Raw genomic sequence first — 22736 nt, forward strand, 5'->3', positions numbered from 1 at the left:
GACTAAAAGGTACTGATTTAGCCAAGATCATCCAAATATAAATGGATGATCACCTCAGGCCACAAAAAAAAAATGTGTATTTGGTTTGTAATAACTGAATGAGCCATGAGTATTTGACAGCAAAATGGTATTTTCAGCTGTGCAATTTTCTTTTTTTTTTTAATTAAAAATAGATATGCTAAGCTTTTATTTTATACAGTCATATGGTTCCGAACCTAAGAAGAGTGCCGAAAAATACTGAGTAATTAAGTGGCAGAACCTCCCATTTGAAAAATATTCATAATGTAGTAGCCTTGGATGCAGAGTAAGGGCTTAGTCCATCTGTTAGTAAATGCTAATAGACACTGATCGTATTTCAAGTAAGAACTAGATGTTTTGAGAAATCCATGAAGACAGAAAAGCCTCACTTCTATCTAAACTACAACTTGAAGAGAGGAACATACAAAAGAGAAGAGGTTTCCTTTATCTCTTAAACATAGAGACTCATTTAACCAACGATGAGCTGGGTGAGAAACATGAAGACAGCATATGAAGACCCTCCTCTCATCTGGATAATGCCTAACATCATCTTTCTAGAGCTACTTAGGTATCTCTGTAACATGACTGTATTCCAGCAGGTGGCAGCACCTAACCTATCTTGGCTGAACTTGAAAAAGCTAAGCAGAGTTGGCTCATCTACTATATGGATGGGAGACCACTGGGAAATCCCAGGGCTGTAAACTAGACTGGGAAGTCAAACAAAAAAATCCTTGGAAGAAGACAATGGGAAACTACTTCTGTTTTGTTGCAAAAAGAGCATCATGTTCATTGCCTGGAGCTGAACTGTACTTGAAGGAGACTTTACCTTCTAAAGTCACTGTAGATTGTAATGAAGAGTTCTGAATCTGCCACTGTTCAGAAAATTGTGTGGAAACATTAAGACATATGAGTTTCAGAAACTCTTCACAATTTCATTTCATATTATTTCAGTTTCCATGTATTCCTGACGTTAATGTGGCTTCTAGGTTTTTGCTGGTTTCTACTGTCATTTTGATCAGATGATGTGCATTTGACTATTTGTAATTTTTTTTTCCCTTAAGGCATCGCTTGGAAGAAGGGCAGGCTAGCAGCTGGACTCGCCGTCTCAAAGTTTTCCTCTGCTGCACACGAACAAAAGATTCACAATCAGTAAGCAGCAACTATCTTTTCATAAAACAGCAAATATAATTCAGGACTCCGATAGTATTATAATATGAGAACTATCAAGATCAATAGCAAATCTGAAATTCTTATATACAATATGTTCGGCCAGTTCTTCTGGAGATGGTAAAGTCATAAATTTTCTAATTTCATGCTTAGCAGATTGGGAGCAGTCCCTGGTATCCAGTCAATTTACCCCTTCAACAAGTTCATGTGGCTAATGAGAGGAAATATGGTACAAGTATCCTGTTGGGATATGCATGCTGACCCAGGTGTGCTCTGTTATAAGGAAAGGAAAGCGTTTCATATTGTAGTTGGTGCAAATTAAACTTACAGCTAAGCTGTTCGTGCTTGCTTAGTTGCAAAAAAGGAAGTCATTTTTAATGTAAGAAAATTACTAAAGCTTGCAACAGGGCCTAAATCTATTGAGTTGACTAATTTTAAAATGTATAGTAACATTTCATTATCTTTTATTACCAGACAATGTGATTAAAATGGAGTAACCAACTTCTTAGATTATTTTCAGTCATGAAAGTTTTGAAAGGATTTCCACATTTCACAATGTTAGGCAAAAGTAAAAGTATTAACAACATTTCTCAGAACCATCTAATCTTAGCCTATTCAGGGCTGTCAGGCATCATATTTAATATGTAGTATTTGATACATAATACTGAATTGTGCAGATTTGTTCACCCATAATGTGTTTGCTGAAGAAGATACTGCTTTGTAAATGTGAAGCTACCTGATCTACCACAGAAATCTTTTCTGTCTGAATTCCAGAGGCGAGAGACAAGAGAGATGTCTGTTTCTATTAAACCTTGCCTGTAAGCTTTCCAAGGGTTAGGGCGAGGGTTAGGGTCATTAGGTTGGTTGTTGCTGGAGGGAGAATCCTAGCCTAGATTTTTTTTTCTGCAAGTGTGATATAGTAGATAATGTGTTGGATAGGAAATGAGAGGCCTAATTCAAATACCTGCTCTGCTATTTTGCTTAATGACTGCCCTTCAACAAGTCATGTCACTGGCCTGATTCTGTCATGAGTCAGGATGGCGAGCAGGGGGCTCCCATCCAGACTGTCAAGCGCATGCATAGCACTGAGGAATTAGGCGGCCATTCAAAGAGACACAGATTGGGCCCGCCTTAACCTTGGGGTTTATATGTCTGGGTTTTCCCACGCTTCTTCAGTTTGTTAGGATTCCTGTTAAATACTAGCAATAAATATTAGAGACCAGTTCCTTGTCTCAGTGTGTTTCCTGGCTGTTAGGACAGATTCATGTACATAACATTAGGACAGAAGTCTAAGTGGTTTATTGAACAAGCCACAGTGGCACGATTCACACAATGTTTTCATAATGAGAGGGTTGTAACATCATGCTAAGCCAAAACCAAGCAAACCACGTTATACGTTTTATCTATCTGGCCATAGTATTTCATATTAGTTCACCTTATTGGCTTGTCTGCCACATTATATGGATTCAGCCACTGTTTCTCTGACTTCCTTGCCACACGGTGTGAGGAAAAATTGAAATACCCTTATGTATATTATTCTGAACTTCTTAGAGGAAAAGTTTAATACAAATAAGAATCAGTACTTTGTGGTGGATTCTGGCACAGCTGCTGGTTCCCAGGGCGGGGGGGGGCGGGGACCCATTGCAGACTGATAAGCAGCTTCAAAGCCCAGACTCTGCTGCTGGGAAGGTTAAGAGGTTCAAGGTAGCTCCGCCCTAGAGCCCTTCTGGGGTATTTTCTCAGGTTGGTTGAGTAACCTTTAGTCCAGCAAGATTCTGTCTATAGGGTGAGAACAATAAAAAAAAGCTAGAGTTGAAGTAACGGCTCAGTGTGGTTCTTGGCCTGATTTGCTGACATACTTTCAGCAAAGTGCTGTTTCCGGATAGAATCAGAATCCAAAAGTGGCTGTATTTATACATATTACCAAGGCAGGATTACTGTTTCTTCAGTAAGCCTAGTGGCCTGATTCACATATAAACTAAGTTATAAAGGATTGATTTACATACCGTATTAAATAAAAAACAAGCAAACTGCATCGTGCTTTAGTATGATGCCTTAAGCAATCCAACAAGCTAAAGACTATTTCTAGCTCTTCTCTCTTGCTTGTTGCAGATTAATTTTTCACCTTTTCCTCTTTGGATTTTTCAGGATGCTTACTCTGAAATTGCATATCTCTTTGCTGAATTTTTCCGAGATCTTGACATAGTCCCATCTGATATCATAGCAGGCCTCGTTCTACTACGTCAACGACAGAGGGCAAAACGCAATGCAGTATTGGATGAAGTGAGTATGAGGAATTCTCTTAGTGCATTTTAACAGTAAAAAGTGCACAAAGTATATAAACATTACTTAAAGTCACCTACTGTGATACGTTTCAGTTTTGAAAACTACCTAATCCTTCATCCAAATTCACTTCCCAGCTACTTACAATTTCACTGATTTTTATTGACAAGACTGAATTCATAAATATTTGGCTTCTGAAATGGGGAAAATCATAATTTTTGGAAAAGCATACACAAGTTTGGTCTAGGGGTTAAGGCAACGGGCTAGAAACCAGGAGACCGAGAGCTCTAGTCCTGCCTTAGACCTGAAAGCCGGCTGGGTCCCCTTGGGCCAATCACTCCCTCTCAGCCCAACTCACCTCACAGCGTTGTTGTTGTGGGGAAAAGAGGAGGAAGAAGGAGTATTAGGTGTGTTCACCACCTTGAGTTATTTATAAAAATAATAAAGGTGGGATAGAAAATGTCATATTTTAGTTTGAGAGATAATACACCATAAAGCATCAATTCTCATCTTTTTTTTTAATTAGCCACTTGATAGTTTAATTTGTTCTGAGTACTAATTCTAGGAGATTCATTGAGTGAATTTCTAGGACCAACTGAGCTGTGGCAAATACTGTAGTCTGGATAATGAAAAGATTGTGATTGTTATAAGATATTGCTGCAAATATGGTATTAAGTATTCTTTTCCTCTTTCTGTGTCTGGCCATCCACAAGACTGAACATAGCTTAATGTTGGCCAAGCGTCTCAACTCTGCAATATAGGTCACGACTAAAGCTGTGTAAAAATAGTGTGACTATGACAAGAGAGGCAAAATAGCAGTTGTCATAGGGAAGTTCAATGACAATTAGTGGTCATGAGTTACATAACAATATTATGTTAGTTTCAGTAAAATGAAAGAATCTTTTAAAAATTTCAAGACTGATAATTATTTTAATTAAGCCTAAACTTTTGTGGATTTGAGTCTACTTTATCAGATTATCTCATGTGTATTCTAGTGCATAAAAATCAAGCCATAAATGTATTGTCTATAAGATATTACAAAACTGACAGTTTTACAAATTTCTAGGCTTCAGCTTGAGTAAAAAGAGTAAAAACCTCCAACATTCAGAGAAGACAGAAAAATAAAGAAAATGAAACTGAAGCATATACTGAAAATAATGTAGTTCCCAACTGTATTAATTCAAACAAAGAGGTGTTTACTTTCCTTGAGTACAAGTTGAATGTTTTAATGACAGTTTTTTCTAATCTATATTACTTATAGGCAAACAATGATATTCTGGCTTTCTTGTCGGGAATGCCAGTTACCAGGAACACAAAATATTTGGACCTGAAAAACTCAGTAAGTTATCAGACCATTTATTGCAGAAAATATGCAAACTCAATGGATCAAAGGAATCAGTTGTTCTGTCTTTCCCTTGATAAACTCTTGGGCTGATCTTAGAAGTCAGAGATCTATTAGATCATAACAACACCCATGCAGTCAACTTGCCAAGGCAAACAGCAGATGCTTTTTGACTAGTAAATTACTATCAAAGTGCAGCTATATCAAATTTCTTTTATGTATCAATGAGTTATTGCTGTACTTTAATCGTGTCTTGAAAATTCCTTCAAGTGTTGGCCAGCTCTTTAAAAGAGGAACTGGCAGCATAAATTGCCTGGTATTTAAATTTCCCTCATAATAATATGACTTTCAAGACTGTAGCTCTTGAAACATTGGAATCTTCTAACCTGGAGTAAACACTGCTTTCCTATTTCCTTCAGGTCTCTGATATGGTTCCTATGATTGGTGTAGGACAACTGTTCTCAAACATTGTGGTCTCAGGACCCCTTTATGTTCTTAAAAATGATGGAGGGCCCCAAAGAGCTTTAGTCTAGGTGGGATATATTTATAGATATTTTTTGTATTAGAAATTAAAACTGAGACATTTTAAAATATTTATTGATTTGATTTTGCAGACCACCTGAAGGGGAACCACTCTGAGAACCACTGGTGTAGATAAACCATTTCTGTTAGCAGTTATCTGTACAAATGAGTAGCTGATCAATCACTGAAATCAGTTCTCTGTAGCACTGACTCTATTTGTGTTTATACCTCAGTAATAAAACCTTCTGAGATTTTCTGGGGCTTTTGTAAGTCTTGTACTGTTAAGTAAATAGTACTTCGGAATTAAAGTTGTAAACCTCAAATGTAGACATTTTTATTGCTTTAGTACAGAAAGAAAAGTTACCAAAATGAAGAAAATGAATAAAAGAGAGACAGAATACGTATTTAAAAAACTGCTCAGTTTATAAACATTTATTAAACTTTACCAATCAAAATAATGTGCCTCTTTCCATTATATTAATACTGAGCTAGTTTATGAGCAGCAAGCAAAAAAACATCATCAATCCAGGATTGTAAATCTGTATAGTGCTGTGTTTTATCATAAAAGAACACTGTTTTGGTACACTCTACACTTAATAAATCAGTAATTCTTCATATGCTGATAAATTTAAAAATTTTGGTATGTAATTCCAAATCACTTTTGCATATGTAAACTATATAGCACTCTTCTCAAAACCATATCAGCAAACAAACCCAAAGGGGACAAATGTGGCATGAGTACATGTCATCTACATAAGTCTCCCTTCCATTGTTTTACACTTCCAGCATAATGACGTTGGCAGGCAACTCTTTTTAAAAAGTGTATGAGGTATCCAATAAATATAGGGGAAAAAATCATTGAATTAGTCTCGTCTTAAGATCATGAGATCTTAATATTCTTTAAGACATTTAACCATTCATTTGTTAAAACAGGGTATTCCAACTCTTGATTTACAAATTCTCTTTGTCTCTAAATATGTTGTACATTTGGAATTATGCATGAATTTGTTTAATAATGTTTTAGCAGTAGGGGAAGGATCTTTGCCCAGTCTAGTTTTGACTTCTCTCCACTTTGTCTGCTATTCCTGTTTAGGTTTTATTTCCACTTTTAATTGATGAGAGAGCTTCATTTTGTCAAAATGCAAGAACTTTGTTTAGTTGTTCAAACAAGCCAGAATCAAATTAGGTATTAGGATCTTGGCTTGTTAGTAGACCACAGGTTACAAATCAGTTTTCTTAGTTCAGGTATACAGTAACAAGGATCTCCAGCAGGTTTAAAAATGGAAGTCAGAATTTCTCATCCTCTCAGCAGCTATCCCAGAGAAGGGTGCTAATCTCAGGCTTGTACCATCAAACAGTAGAATTGTGCTGTGTCTGGAGGTGGCTATTTGCGGCTTAATTGAAAGGTCAAACAGGCTGTGAAGACCTAATTAGAAATTACCATTTCTTGATAACTAAGTGAGAAGAAGACACTTCTAATTATGCCATCATGCCGTTACATTTCTTTGTTCCCTTCAGCAAGAGATGATGCGATATAAAGAGGTGTGCTATTACATGCTCTTTGCTTTGGCTGCTTATGGCTGGCCCATGTACCTGATGAGGAAGCCTACCTGTGGACTCTGTCGCTTGGCCAGATCCTGCTCGTAAGTATTGATCCAGACTGTTTTTAATGTCTTTTCCTTTATTGTCCCATCATTTATTTTTTTCTTCCCCTCTCTCCTCATGCATTCTTCCTTTACTGACTCTTTTTTGTGTTTCTTGGATCTACCATGTATATATGTATTAATATAATATAATATAATATAATATAATATAATATAATATAATATAATATAATATAATATAATATAATATAATATAATATAATATAATAATGTATTAACCACTGGCAATTATTGTTTAGATTTTAGTATCAGCTGTATTTCATTTTTAATCTTACTAATTTTACTAGGGATCTTAAGTACTTATCTGAACAGAAAGGAAGGATATATATCAAACAAACAAATAAATAAATATCCATATCATAATACAGACTATATAAAATTCCCAAAAGAGCAGTGCAAAATATTAGCTTAAAGTTTTGTTTTGCTATCTGCAGTTAGGATTCCATGGTCTCATTGTTCCTTTTCTTTTTTATACATACCTGAGGAATCTTGACTTTTAACATGCTAATAGCTGAGATGGGCATATTTCATTCTTTTATTCATGTGGTAACGCTAGAAGTGGTCAGCGGAAGAAGTTGCCACTAAAAGTATCTTCCAGGACAATGAGCAAAGGATGAGAATTTTGGACAGTTGCAGTCTAATAGTTTTAGAGCTTGCTTATGAAACACTGGAGTGGAGCTAACATGTAAAGAATAGGTAGCGTAACTTTTTTTTCCTTTTTGCTTACCAATTTATAGTGATTTATGCTTTGTTTTTAAAGTTGCTGCTGCCTCTGCGCTACTCGGCCCCGTTATGCACCTGGTGTCACCATTGAGGAAGATAATTGCTGTGGCTGCAACGCTATTGCCATTCGGCGCCATTTCCTTGATGAAAACATGACTTCTGTGGACATTGTATACACTTCATGTCATGATGCGGTAAGGGCTGTATGAGAAATAACTTGTGTTGGAGAATCCTGCTAAAGTGCTTCAGAGAAATGTACTAAGGCAGGAATAGGAAAGCAACTTCTAACCCCCTTATGTAAGAATTTATTTCAGACATCTGATAAGGGCTTTTGATTGCTTTTCTGTGTTTACTGTCTTGAAGAGAAGAAATAAGGTGCCAGAAATTGAAAAAAGGGGATGTCAAACAACCTAAGTATTCCCACTGCTTTTGGGTCTGGCCCTACCATTGCTTGCTTCAGCCCTGTATTCCCTCCCCTCTGCCCCAGGCCATCCCCAACAGATATTATCATCGTGAGAATATGCCTTTGACAATAAAGAGACTCCTACCCATGTTGTAAGATAATGGATCTGGTAACATCTTGACTCTCTATCAGATGTGAAGTTATAAATTCCAGAGTGGAATTAGCTCAAAAATGTTGCTCCTCTATCAGGACTTAACTGTTGATTAGGAAAAAAAAATGAACAGCATTTACATAAGACTAAATAGAAAGAGCCAGTTTGGTGTATTGGTTAAAGCACCAGGCTAGAAACTGGGAGACTGTGAGTTCTAGTCCTGCCTTAGGCACAGAGCCAGCTGGGTGACCTTGAGCCAGTCTCTCTTTCTCAGCCCTAGGAAGAAGGCAATGGCAAACCACTTCCAAAATCTTTCCAAGAAAGCTACAGGGAGTTGTCCAAGCAGTCACCAGGAGTCAACACTGACTTAAAGGCTCTTTAAAAAAAATGAAATATTGTAACATACTTTATTACTTTTAGGTTTATGAAACCCCCTTCTATGTGGCTGTAGATCATGAAAAGAAGAAAGTAGTCATCAGCATTCGAGGAACTTTATCTCCAAAGGTAATATTTTTTCCTGTTTACTTCAGTCACTGTGTGCTGTTTCATGCTCTGATCCTAGGAATCTGCCAATATGCAAGTGAATTAATAAGATTTATAACAGTGACTCAGCTTCCTATTTCATAGAGTGTTTTTCTCCCCCAAAGGATGCTTTGACTGATTTGACTGGAGATGCTGAGCGCCTCCCTGTGGAAGGTCACCACGGAACATGGCTCGGACACAAGGTATTTATAGAATGTTTTTTATTATAGTTAGTTAATATATAATATATAATTTCAAATCATTCTTTCAAAATTTCTCTTGAAAGCATATAATTTAAAATTATTTGTAACTCTTGTATGAAAGCCACAACATGAACTGCAGTGTGTTGGCACTGACAGTGGTATAAAAACTCTTGAAGCGACTTCATTCAAATTATTACCCCCCTAAAAAACAACTGGCAGTTAAAGAAATAGGACCTGGTAATAACCCCGCAAAACCGATGGGAGTATGAAATGCAGTTCTGTGACAGAAAAAGATTTTGAAATTCCAAGGAGTGCAGGATATTTTATTATATATTGATATGCCTAATAGTTAGAAATTTCTTTAAATGTATTGCTTTGGATTATGGAAAACAAAAACGTAGGACATATTGTCAAGCAATGTTTCATTGTTTTTGTTTAAATACGTTTTAAAACATGTAGTAAAAGTTCAACTTAGTGAGTTTGTATATTTTTGATAGACAGTACTAACAAATATGGTGAGAACAGATCTAGAATTTCTGAAAACATTTATGACACCAGGGTGCCAGATGTGTCATTGTGCATCTTCTGAAGATGCATCAGCATGCATACTTACCCATTACACCTACATACCCATTACTCTGTTTGCTTTTGGAGTGAGCATTATGCTGAATACAGAAAAAGAGTAAGAAAAACTAAGCCAAAAATTTAAAAGTCTGAGATAAGAAAAGCAAACATATCTACAACTAGTTTACAAATAATAATATGTTTGACAGTATTATGGCACAAGTGCAGGCAAAAAGTAGCTCAGGAACTGCTTTTCTTTCTCTGGATAATTTGTGGTGGATCAGCAAGAACTTTTTACTCCCGATAAAGTTTTTTCCCCATCTTGAATAACAGTGCTGAAAGCCAAGGGAGGGATTCCGGAAGTGGGTTTTGTGTAGAAGGGCTTTGAGTTTCATTAAGTTCTTACATTTTAACAAAAGTCTGCATTCAATTTTTTTTTAAAAAATCTAAGAATCTACAGATGCTAGTAGGATACCAGTACCTATAACAAGGTTCTTTAAAAAATAATACAGATTTTGCAAATCTGCTGACCTCTGCTACACAGTCAGTAAATCTGAAAGGATTATGTATAAACAATTACAAACCACCATTTCAAGTGATGACTGCTGCATGCACTCACACAAATCTTAAATTACTTTTTCCATCTTTGGAATTTGACATTCGTATGCCAGCCAGTGCATTCCTATGTCTTGATAATTGATTCCATCTGGTAAGTGTATTCTGATATAGCTTTCTCCAACCCTTCTCCTTATCCTGTGGAAGGCCTTGCTATCACCACATAAACCCTTTTGAAGGATACAGAAGGGATTTATATTTTTTAAAATAATTTGCTATTTCATATATGCAGTTTACAGAAAATAACATGTATCATCTGAATTGTAACAGCTGTCAGCTCATATTTCAGAGTATAGCCATTCCTTCTGATTCTTACCATTATTAGCACACAGCTTCCAAGTTAACTATCTAACTTCCCAGTTCTAAACACCATTCTTACTAGTAAGTTACACTGAAAGCAAATGACTCAGCATAGTTTGGTTAGCACTCAGAAACTGCAATTAGGACTGAATGCAGTGGTCCATGTGTAGGTCTCCAGGAGCACGTAGCACCAGTGCTGCGGGCTCTGCTTTAGTTGTCAACAGATTTGAGGTGCAGTTAAAAGTGCTGGTTTATACTTACCAAGCCCTATATGGCTTAACCTTATCCAGGGCTGCCTTCCCAGCCAGAATCTATTTGACCAATATATTCATGGCAGGAGATCTATTGGTTGTCTCCCACTTCCATGAAGTAAAAAAGGCTGAGGCCTGGAGTTATTTTTATTTAGCAAACTTATATGCTGCCTATCCTAGGTGGCTTACAACAACATGCCATAAAAACAAGATAAATATAACCCACAACCCTCACAACAAGGTCATATGATCCCATCACAGTTCTACATTTACATTTGCATTTGCTGGGCTCACTTCCATCCTAGCCCAATGCTTGTGTTGGTGTTTTTCTACCACCACCCCAGACTTATGGAACAGCTTCCCCTCATTAGTTGAAGTGGCCCCAGGTAATGGTGGAACTTTTCCAGAGAGAACTTAGGAGTTAATTGGTTCACCATCAGTTATAATTAGGACTGTTATTGGGATTAGGCTTTTTTTTTTTCTGATTATTCAGCTGGTTTAGTGAAAATGGCTATATTTTAATTTAGTTTGTACCGTTACCAGTAAAATTATTGTTAGTATGTTGAATTATCAGAATTCTTACTGTGAATGTTTTGTTGATACATGGTTGTAGATTTCTAATTACTCTAGATTGTTATAAGCTGCCTGGAGTGCCTGACAGACTCAGTTGCATACAAGCATACTGTAATAAACTGTAATAAATAAATAAATAAATAAATGTTGCAGTGCAACACTGTGCCCTGTAGATAGGTGTCAGAGGGGATTAGGATGAGGCAGAGTGCTTCTCCACCTGGGCAGAGGAGGCTGTCTCTAAGTTGCTACTGTTCACCTGTAGAAAGCTCTTTAAGTACAGGTCTACCAATGATATTTTACTCAGTATTTATTTAAAACATTTATATATTGCCTGTCACAATGTGCTTCACCAGTGTACAGGATTGAACAGATTTTATATAGTCAAAAGAATATATAAAAATAATGTCTATTAAAATGTATAAAACATGAAAACAGTGGCCTTGAGTATCAGAATTGGAACTGGCTGGGCTCTGGGTTGGTACTGGAATTATTCCATCAAAGCTTCTCTATTTCCTTTAGAGATCTCCCAGGTTCTTTCCCCATTGATTCAAACTATGGGGAGGTCCAAGAAACCTGATTTTTCTTCCTCTGACCAGCATGAGCTAACTAAGCTTTAGAAGTGGTGCTCAATGTGACATGCCTCTTTGACCCCTTGTTAAGATTGAACTTCCTGTTTTTACTGAAGAAGGAACTGGTCACATTGCCTTGGTCATTTGAATTAATGGGGCAGAGCTCAGCTTTACTAAAACTCACATTTCTTCTTTGTTGTTTCTTTTTAGGGGATGGTGCTGTCTGCTGAGTATATAAAAAAGAAACTGGAGCAGGAGATGGTGTTGTCTCAGGCTTTTGGGCGTGATTTAGTAAGTTTTTGTTTTTCTGTAATATGTTCATAAGGTGGAGTCATACCTCCAGCCATGTTTTGCTATTATATATTGAATACTACGTCCAAATTATTTGTAGTACTGCTAGTATTCAAAAATATCCAGCAGATTTTCCACTGCTCTGAAAAACGATTCCTGAAAGAATTATTTTTTAAAAATAATTTAAAAACCATTAATGATTTTTAAAATATTGCTGCCAGTAATTTCATTAATTAATTAAACACACTTTTTCAAATTAATTAATTGAAACTAGGAAATATAATGGATGATAAAAAAGGTACCTTATTACAAGTTGCTAAAAATAAAGCAAAATGTATTGATAACTTATAAAAACATTGTTACTAATTAAGAACCCTTCACATGTGTCCATCTCCCAAACAGTGTGATTTCTCATTCATGTTACTGTCCTGTTTAGAATATGAGAAAGTGGCCAGTGGCCTGCATGTGCCTCCCAGGCTTTTGTGCAGCCCTGAATATTCCTTTTACATTTGCTACTAAAATTCAATACCAACAGCTGAAAACAGGTTTTTTCCCCTATAAAGCTGAGTGGTAGCTATTGAAAAGAGTTAGGAACATTTTAATTTACTTAATCAATTTAATTTAATCAATCAATTTAAATTAAATTAAATTAAATTGAAGTTCAGAAAAAAATGAAATTGATTCATTTATGTATTTTAAAGATAAAATTATTGGCAATTGTAGCAGATTTATTAGAAAATTACATTATTATATTTGCTAAAACTATGAGGCCTTACTTATGAATGTTTGGTTACTACAGAAAGCAATATATTTGTTTTATTTAGTTTTCTGTTTAATTTCATAAATATCAGTCTGAGTCCCACTTTTTTCCCTTTGTTCTTCCCCACTTTTTCATGTTGAATGCTATCTTCAGCATGCTATAAAAAAGACTGAATGTAAAAATGACAAAAATATACCCTGCTGATCCTTGTCTTAGATTCACCTGTGAATTAGAATTAAAATTAGCATTTCTTTGAATGTTACAGTGCAGTTCATTACTAACAGAATGGCATGTTTAAATAGTATTTTAAGAAAAAAAAATGCATGTTTCATTGCAAATTAAAACATACATTTTAAAATGTGATTTAAGAGAAATAGTTTTAAAAAGAAATAGCAGATTAATCCAGAAATAGATGGAAATGCCTTACTCCTTCAAATATCTAATAGGCTTTTGTTTTGTAGGGCAGAGGAACAAAACATTATGGCCTGATTGTAGTGGGCCATTCCTTAGGAGCAGGCACGGCGGCCATTTTGTCCTTTCTGCTACGTCCACAGTACCCAACTCTAAAATGCTATGCCTATTCTCCACCAGGTGGGCTTCTAAGGTAGGTATTTATATTTAGAAAATAAGAGATTAGGGAGGTCTAAATTCTGAGATCTCATCAAACCTCGGCAACATATTTTCAAGCTCTCATTTGTAGTTTTAAAGATAAATATTTACCTTTTTAACTCCCCTGTAGTAATAGGATTGTTATACTACATGTCAATTACTTCATTAGGTACTATCATGCACTCACTGATCCTGACCTCAGCAACCTATCTCTGGCGATAATCCCCAGGTCTTCCAAAGACATTCTGGCAGTCTCTTTGATTCTGTTCATTCACCTTATCCATTATCTTCCATTTCTATTTGCCACAGCTTTGCCAAGTACAGTTGTTTTTTCTTGTCCATCATGAGCTTGCATCCTAAGCTAGCTAATGTGTCATATGAACCTCTGGTAAATCCATAGATGAGGAGGAAGAGCTTTTGCTGGAGCATGGCCCAGAACAACCAGACAAGGCATGGCCTCCAGATGAAACTGAGATTGGGCCATCAGTCCTCCTGGAAATGGAGTTAATCAGGAAGACCTCCCAGATGCTGCCTGCCCTTCTCCCCCAGATCCTAAGAAATTCCAGCCTCTGAGGATGCAGGAGATAGTGTAAATTCTGCAAAATGTGGGGCCCTATCATAGCAGCTACCCTCTGGAACACCAAACCACGCAACATTAAGTTAGCCCTGACCCTCTTGGCCTTTTTGAAAGCCCGTAAGACCTGGCTCTTTTCCCAGTCATGAGGGTTAGATGAGCCCAGATGGATTGGTTGCTGATTTCCTTTGTTGCCAGAATATGTTTGTCCTTGTCTTTGGTGATTGTTTGGTTCCTACAGTTTTAAATTTTATTAACCACCCAGAATCACATTTGGGAGATGCATACCCATATAAATGGGTTAAACAAACAAACAAAGAAACATTCTTAGGCAGTTAGCAAAACTGCATCTAGAGGAGCTGGCACATACTAAACAATTTAAGTCTATGCCTGGCAGTCTTTTTGGCAATGCCAGGAACTGTAGCTTAAGCTGAAAACAGTCATGATCAGTCCTTGCTGTGATACGTTAATTTTCCAACTACTCACCTTGCTGTCATTTCAGATTCTCTCTTTTCTTTTTGATTCTGAGTTTGTGAACAGTAATCTATGACCAGTAGATAAACCAGAGTATGATCATCACCTTAACTGAGCAGTCAGTCTTTCTTTTTTCTGGGGCCACTGACAGATTCTTTTTGCTGCTCTGGGTATTCATACTAATGATTTCCAGAGCCATCATTCAGAGATGTCCATCTTGCTCTTATTCTTTCATTGCTTGAAGCATTCTGTTTCGATGGCGGTGGGGGGGGGGGGGAGTTTCACCACAATACTGTATCGTTCTTCTTGATCTTGTCTAAGTTTGTCACTGCCTTCCTCCCTAGGAGTAATCTCTTCTTTACTTCTCCATCACACTATCCAACTTTATTTTTGAGCCCAAGAAAATTAAAATTCCATAAGTTTACTAAGAATTATTGATTAGATTACACTTGTGTTCTTAATATTTTTCATTTTCCATTTTTACTTTCAAAATTAGGTCCTTCAGCCATTCATTTTCAACTGCATATCCCAATTATTAGTGTTTCAACCTCCAATTCTGAATACATCTGACATCTCTTCCAGACCTGCCATTTGTATATTTGCTATACAGGTTAAATAGATATGGGAACACAATAGAACTTTCCCTTCCTCCATTCGGAAACACCGTTTCTCCAAACTCGGTGGTTGCAATAGCTTTTTGTTCTTTATAAAGATTCCTCAGAAGAATAATCAGGTGTTCTGACACGCAGGCTACTCTTAGCATGAACTACAAAAAGGCTTTGCTGTAGTCAATGAAGCAAAGGTAAACATCCTTCACCTATTTTCTTACTCTGTCCCTTATCCCTTTTATGTTAGTCATTGAGCTTGTATCTCCCCCTTTTTAAAAACCTTCCTGTTCATTTGGCATTTCTCTTTATTTGTGACACTATTCTTCTCCGTAAGCTCTTAAGCAAAACTTTGCTTGTGTGAGGAATTAGTACAGTGGTTTGGTAATCTGTGCGTTCTCTTGCATCTCCCTTTTTTGGTGTACGTTGGTCTTCTCCAATCTCTAGGCCATGTAGTTTTGTTTCATATTTGTTATCATAGAGGTGTTAGCACTTTAACTGCCTCTTCTGCAGTTTTAAACAGTTTGGCAGATGTTTCATCTATGCCTTGGTACTTTCCTGTTTGTCAGCTAGTCTAATGCCTTTGATAGCTTACTTTTTAATGGAATTGTCTCCTGAATATATATTCTCTCTTCACAGATCTTCTGTCATACTATAATCCTATGTGTAAAGTATTTCTGCATTGACTTTCCATTTTCTTGTAACTTCATATGCCTCTTTTGTGATTTCTGTTCAGTATTCCTACCTTAGCTGTACATTTCTGTATCTTATGACTTCTCCGATCTTATGAAGAACATATTTTTCTTCTTTCTTCTGTTGACATTCTTGACTGAGCCTTTTCTTTTTTTTGCCTGACTTGAATGTGTGCATCAGTCATCATACATCTTTCTTGTCACTTAAGTTTTTCATCCTCCATCTTTTCCTTGCTGTTACGATAGCTTGTTCTAAAAGCCACATGGATCTTTTCCTCTTTGACATTTTGGGAATTTTTTCTGCTTCAGTTTTCACAGTGTCTCTTATCTTTTCCTATACCTCCTCAGCTTTTCTTTCCCATAAAATAAGGATACTGGATCTGTTACATTGATCTTATATTCTGACTGTGTCCTCCATGTTAATCTTAATTGGATTGCAGTTCTCCATCTTGTCTTGCCTATTAGTAATTGTTTTGATTCCAGAGTTGTCCATCCTGTGATGTCTAGGTGTAGAGGCTTGTAATTCTAGGTTTCTCCAACTTGTACATACTAATTACCCATTAGTACTACATCCTTTCTGGATGGTGCATTTAGCAGTTCTTGCAGTTTCATATAGAATTCTTGTATGCCTTCCAACCATTTCATCTGTAGAAAAAGAAACACTTGTGTAACTTTGACATGCATTGAAATCCATTAAGGCATTTATTGGGTGATAGCTGAGCACACACTTGGCAATGCTCTTTTTGAATATCATTACCACTCTATTTCTCTAGGTTAACTCCTGCCCTGAATAGTGTAGCATGTAAATTTCTGATTTGAACTGGCCCATTCCTGTCCATTTCAGTTCACTTACTCCTAAAACATCCAATTTAGTTCTCTTTATTTCTGCTCTGGCAATTTCAGTTTTTTCTAGGCTCATGCTTCTTGCATATTATGTTCTGATTAAATGTATCCTTGTAAAACGAGAAACTTCTCTTTCAATACTTGTACAATGTAGCAATGAGACTTCCTTGCAGCATGAATCTGGCAAAGTCATCACCTCTAGATCTACTTATGAAAGTTGGAGATTCTTCCCCACTATGGGAGGAGTGCTTCCCAGCCTGGGAGTTTTACCATCTGCCAAGTAAACATGTACAATTTTTCAGCCATATCCCTACAGCTTTCTGTAGGGCAGAAGTACAGAAGTGGTTTGTCCTTGTCTTCTTCCAAGTTAGATTTAGGAATTCCTTTTCCTGGGTGGCAGAACCTCACTACCTCTGTTTGGATTATCCTTGGCCTCAGCTCTCCCTTTCATGTTTACCAGCAAGGGTGACCCTCCCTGGAGCTCATGCTCCCATTGGCATGGCTTTCAACTCATGGAAGCTACTGAACCCTCCTGTTATTTTAAGGTAGCAATCCCCTGGGAGGAATATTGCATGAACCTCTCAACAACTGTAAATGTAAATGTAATTGTATTATTATGTTTTATTTACTTGCCCCTTCCCTTTCAGTTTTTTTGTTTAAATGTATGTATTTAAGCTGTGATCAGGGGCTTCTTCTGATGAAATGGCAAACACTTGATCTGCTGGGGTTCATGTTAGCCTCAACAACTTCTAAAAACGGGCTAAGAGAAATGCAGTCTTTTTTTTTGGGGGGGGGTGTAGTGGTTCAAGGCATCAGACTAGAAACCGGGAGACCCTGAGTTCTAGTCCCGCCTTGGGCACGAAGCCAGCTGGGTGACCTTGGGCCAGTCCCTCTCTCAGCCCTAGGAAGGAGGCAAGGGCAAACCACTTCCGAAATTTTGCCAAGAAAACTGCAGGGACTTGTCCAGGCAGTCAACCAAGAATTGGACACAATTGAATGGCAGGAAAAAAAATACAACTTTAAGAACACCAGAGCAAAAATTTTCCTGGTTTTATACAGAGGTTTTGCATTCCTCTGTATAAAACAACCTCTTTATAAACCTATGATGTAGACTTTTGATTCCCAGAAGTAAATTTTATCCATGAAATTAATTCTCCCCAAGTTGCTTTTATCTTGACATAGAAGTTAACACTGTCAATAATACAAACTTGGAACACTGATTTCTTACTTGTGATATTAAAAAAAAAAGATAAAGGTATTGGATTTATTACATATTGGCTATTTTTACATAGTTAAGTATTGGGACCATTTTCTTGTATCCTTTTCTTACAGTGAGGATGCTATGGAGTACTCCAAAGAATTTGTGACTGCAGTTGTGCTAGGCAAAGACCTTGTTCCCAGGCAAGTCAGTTAATTTGGAATTCTTTCTTTTTTCTTCTGTTTTATACCAAGCTATAGATGCCTTGTCTCAGTTCCCAATTAACATCAATTTCATTTTCCCATTTTACAACCCTCATATACTTCTTACTTGACACTTTCTTCCTAGCTACCTATCCATTTCACTGTATCTTTTACTTAGACACATACAGTACTTTAATGTACCACATACTGGTGTATTGGCATATCCCTTCCCTACCTTTCAGCTGCCTGTATTACTGAAACGGGTGGATATTCTTGTTCCACTTGTACAAATATGTACCGACTCCTTAGTTATTTGTGCTGTCATTGACACATTTGTACTTTCTCCCAGGTCACTTCTCCTGAGCCATCTTACACCTGTGAATTATCTCCTGGCTATATCTTCCGTGCCATCTCCCATCTATGCACTTTATCTTGATCTCTGAGTGTTGTCATCTTACTCCTGTCTAGCATCTTTGTATTATGTGAGCTGTGTCATCTTACAGTTGTGTACAGTTTATTGTTTTATGTATATTATCATTCCTTGCTTACCTGAACGTTATGTCACTTCAGATGTGTGTGTGGTTCCTTGCTATTTTTTATAGTCTCCTTGTCATTGGTAGCTAGAGTGCAGTTATGAATCATTGCACAGTATTTTTTAATTCACAGAAGTAAGAACAAATCATTCTCAAGTAGTACAGTATATTAGGAATTTTGACAGTTAAGGAGAATGAGGGGTGGTGAGCAAGCAACTTCACTATAATGGAGATTACAGTGGAGACAAGAGAGAGACTCTGTGTGAAGGGAAAGTTGTGTAGCAAATCCTCCCAGCAGAAAATTAGTGAACAGCACATTGATATTTTGGTTCTTATAAAAAATCCAGGATATTGACAGGAACAAATGGCTTCAGAGAAGAAGATTCGACTGACTTTCGGTAATAATCACATTTATATGTTTCACTTTCCTAATAGAAGCAGAAATATTAATACTTGTCATTTATTTGTGTTACAGATGAATTCTGTGAATGAAAAATACTGAAGCATACTTTCATAATTTTATAGAGAAAAACCTCTCTATATCTGCTAGCATGAACAATGATCTGTTTCATTTTCTTGCTTAGTTCACTTGTGATATGAGCTCTAAAATCTCATTCATGTCCTAGGGCCCATAATTCACCTCTCTATCATGCAGTAACTCTTCCTGCATATATTTGGTTAACTATATGTTTTTGGATTCCTACTGTTAGAATAGTAAGCAAGTGTTATTTGCTTAGCCTTTGAACTCTTGTTTGGTTATAAGTAGTGTATCTAAATATAGCCACCTAATGGATAATGGATGAAGTCCAGTGTATTTGTAAACTTTATCCTTACGTTGTGTCATGGGTAAGTTATATCTGATTCCCTCTCTCTTTGCTTTTCTATTTATGATTCTCATAATAGTTATACCTGCATCATTGCATCTGATACTCTTTATCATTCAGGATTGGCCTCTCACAACTGGAAGGATTTCGCCGGCAGCTTCTTGATGTTTTGCAGAGAAGTAACAAACCAAAGGTAAGAAGTTTTCAAATCTATCTGAAATGGAAGTATTTGCATTAAAACTGCTTTTTTCATCTTTTTTTGTTCAGGACTTCATGTGCCAACTGTAATTGTCTTGATCTGTGATATGTTTTTGATATTGGCCATTAAGAGAATCCCACACTCTGGTTGTGGTACAAGTCCATCTGCAGAATGATAATCCATAAATTGTTTTCATGTTAAATTAAATTCAGTATCAGATTTTTTTTAAAAAAAATACAAAGTTATTTTTGCCATTGGTTTTATTTATTTATTTAATTTATAGGCTGCCCAACATCAGTCTGGGCAGTGTACAATATAAGGATATTTAAAACAATACAACAATTCAAACTCCCATAGCTTTGTCTGCCATTCTTCTAAAGAAGGAATTACATGTAATTTCAAGTAAGAAGTATAAAGTATCCTAGCAGCTGTTATGTGCAAAGTCAACTGTATATACTTTCTAGGAATTTGAGGCTTAGTAATGCTTAATAGAAAAACAGCTGGGAAGAAAAAAAAGTTGATATTTAAAATTTGTTTCATTCTTCGGCAAATCTTCCAGAATTATTGAGTTTGATGACATTGCCACCCAGTATGAAAAAATGATTCAACCTGATTGCATTTCCAGCAGTTTTTTAAAAATATGAATTATCTATTTTGGCAATCAACACTGGAGTAATATACCAATGAAAAACATATTGTATCAGATTTCTCTAAACATTTGCAGTAAATTTGATATTTATCTTCCATTGGTATTCCCATTGTTGCTCTTCTAGTTTTAAAAATGTTGGCATTCTTAACTGGACCTACTCTCACAGTGATACATTATTTAAATATGTGTTACTTGCATAGTACTTCAATTGCACTAATACACCATTGACAGAAGATAGTTTGATGACCTACATAAATGTCAGGTCCTTTAAAGATTAAGGAAGTGAAGAACATACAAACACTTAGCACACTGCTGTGGTACGTACATATGTCTTTATATATTTGTTAGATGTATATCCTGCTTTTTCTCCAGTTCATGAAAGCCTATATAGCACTCTCTTTTCCAGTATTTTCCACAACAACCTGAGGTTACATTGGGCAGAGAGAAAGTGACTGGCCCAAAATTATCTAGTGAGCTTCTGTGATTAAGGGTGGACTTGAACTTGGGTCCCTCCAGTCCTTATCCAACATTTTAACCACCATACCACAGATTCTGTGGAATAAACCTATATATATATATATATAGATGCAGGAATAAAAGAACGTATGAATTAAACCAAAAAATGGGGCTGCAGCTGCAGTATACTGTATTGATGGATTTCTGCTATTCTATTTGCTAACACATTTTAGTTGAATAAAAGCCGCTGTGTATGTGTGTGATGTTAAGTCTAGATGGACAAAACTTTCATTCTGCCAAGCTGAGTTACTTTGGCTTCTGTTTTATATATATATATTATCATTTTAAAGATAAAAACCATGAGAAAAGGTATGACTGCTATTTTTTTTTCATATGCCAACTTTTAATAGTGGTCATCTCACACTCCATTCCTTTTTCTTCCTTGGATAGTGGAGAATCATAGTTGGTGCGACCAAATGCATACCCAAGTCTGAGCTCCCTGAAGAGCCTGAAGGGAACTCAGTAACCAGTAACCGCCTCTGGACCCATCCTAGTGACTTAACTATTGCCCTCTCAGCCAGCACACCTCTCTACCCTCCTGGGCACATCATCCATGTGGTTCACAATCACCCTGTGGAACAGTGCTGGTAAGTGAAGCGGGGAGTAATGATTGGCAAAGTTATCGGCTGCAGGGTGGTGGTGGTTAAGAAAAAAAATTGTCTGTTTTTCAAAAGATCTCTTAGAGCTTTTAATATTGGTGATGCTTACTGATGGTGCTGTATATATTGCCATTGTTACTTCCCAGGGAATTGTGCTTTGATTTTACATGTTCTAAACACACTGCAAAATTAAATAATTATCTCTCCTCCTCCCCCCCAAAAAAAATCAAGCACAAGGGAACAATTTTAAACCTGGATACAGACAGCACACACACAAATCGTTTGCAGGGAATGGTGTCAGTCATTTCAACTGACTAAAACTGAAAAGTTCTTAAACAAAGGCAGTTCACTCTGTATTCACATCTAAGGAGCAGCTCAGCATCCCTGCTTTACTTGCTGAAAGATCAGATACAAAGTTGAATTTCTGAATCAGATATAATTACAGTTCAGCTAAGAACTAAGATATGGACACGTTCCTGACACTTTTTCATTAGTTTTTTAGCTTTGCAGTACAGTTATGCTTTGTGTCTCCTGACAATCATGTGTGTAAGGAAATACATTGTATAATGTTGGTATATAGTTATACAATAAAGTATATTGTTATACAATGAAATAGTTTATTTAGCATCTTGATTCTTGAATTAAAAAGTTATGTAAAGGAAATGCTGTAGCTACAAGGCAGAGGATTTGAATTAATTCTTAGTGTTTACTCTGCTTGTATCACACAGTAGCCTTACAAATTGGTAAAGCAATTAAAAGTGATGGTTAATGACTGCCTCATCTGATATCTTTTATAGTTGCTGTGATCAAGAAGAACCTACATACTTTGCCATTTGGGGAGACAACAAAGCATTTAATGAAGTGATAATTTCCCCAGCAATGCTGCATGAACATTTGCCATATGTGGTAATGGAGGGTCTTAACAAGGTAATAATCAGTCTCTGATTTGGGGGTTGAATGATGGGTGAATTAGAAATGTCATGCTGAGTGTCTTGATGAGAAGGACTAACGTTGATTCTGTGGTTCACAGATATAGAAAGAGAAAGACATTATGTAGCAGAAAGTTTTCAGGCATGTATCTACTTTTATATAAAACCCACACACACAGGCATATATACACACATACTGTATACCCAGTCCTTCTGTTGAGCTCATGTGCTGAGAAATGCTAATGCATCCCTTTTGTAAAACCAGACCAAGATACAGTGGTCTTTGCTTACGTCTACTTACTTACATCTTCCATAATACCGTACTGAAAACTACTTTGGAATTCCACTATTTACTATTATTGGCTAGG

General features: G+C 36.6%; 1 protein-coding gene across 1 annotated transcript in view; it reads left to right on the forward strand.

Annotated features, from left to right (window-relative positions):
- The window catches only part of DAGLA (diacylglycerol lipase alpha), a 48384-nt gene that overhangs the window by 19892 nt on the left and 5756 nt on the right, over positions 1–22736 (forward strand). The window contains exons 6-18 of the mRNA XM_063289195.1: positions 1080–1167; positions 3334–3468; positions 4730–4807; positions 6851–6975; positions 7757–7913; positions 8694–8777; positions 8921–8998; positions 12081–12161; positions 13383–13525; positions 18051–18119; positions 19597–19669; positions 21231–21427; positions 22237–22366. Coding sequence (XP_063145265.1) covers positions 1080–1167; positions 3334–3468; positions 4730–4807; positions 6851–6975; positions 7757–7913; positions 8694–8777; positions 8921–8998; positions 12081–12161; positions 13383–13525; positions 18051–18119; positions 19597–19669; positions 21231–21427; positions 22237–22366 — 1438 coding nt within the window. The remainder of the gene's footprint in view (positions 1–1079; positions 1168–3333; positions 3469–4729; positions 4808–6850; positions 6976–7756; positions 7914–8693; positions 8778–8920; positions 8999–12080; positions 12162–13382; positions 13526–18050; positions 18120–19596; positions 19670–21230; positions 21428–22236; positions 22367–22736) is intronic.

The sequence above is a fragment of the Candoia aspera genome, chromosome 1 (assembly GCF_035149785.1).
Source record: "Candoia aspera isolate rCanAsp1 chromosome 1, rCanAsp1.hap2, whole genome shotgun sequence".
Taxonomy (NCBI): domain Eukaryota; kingdom Metazoa; phylum Chordata; class Lepidosauria; order Squamata; family Boidae; genus Candoia; species Candoia aspera.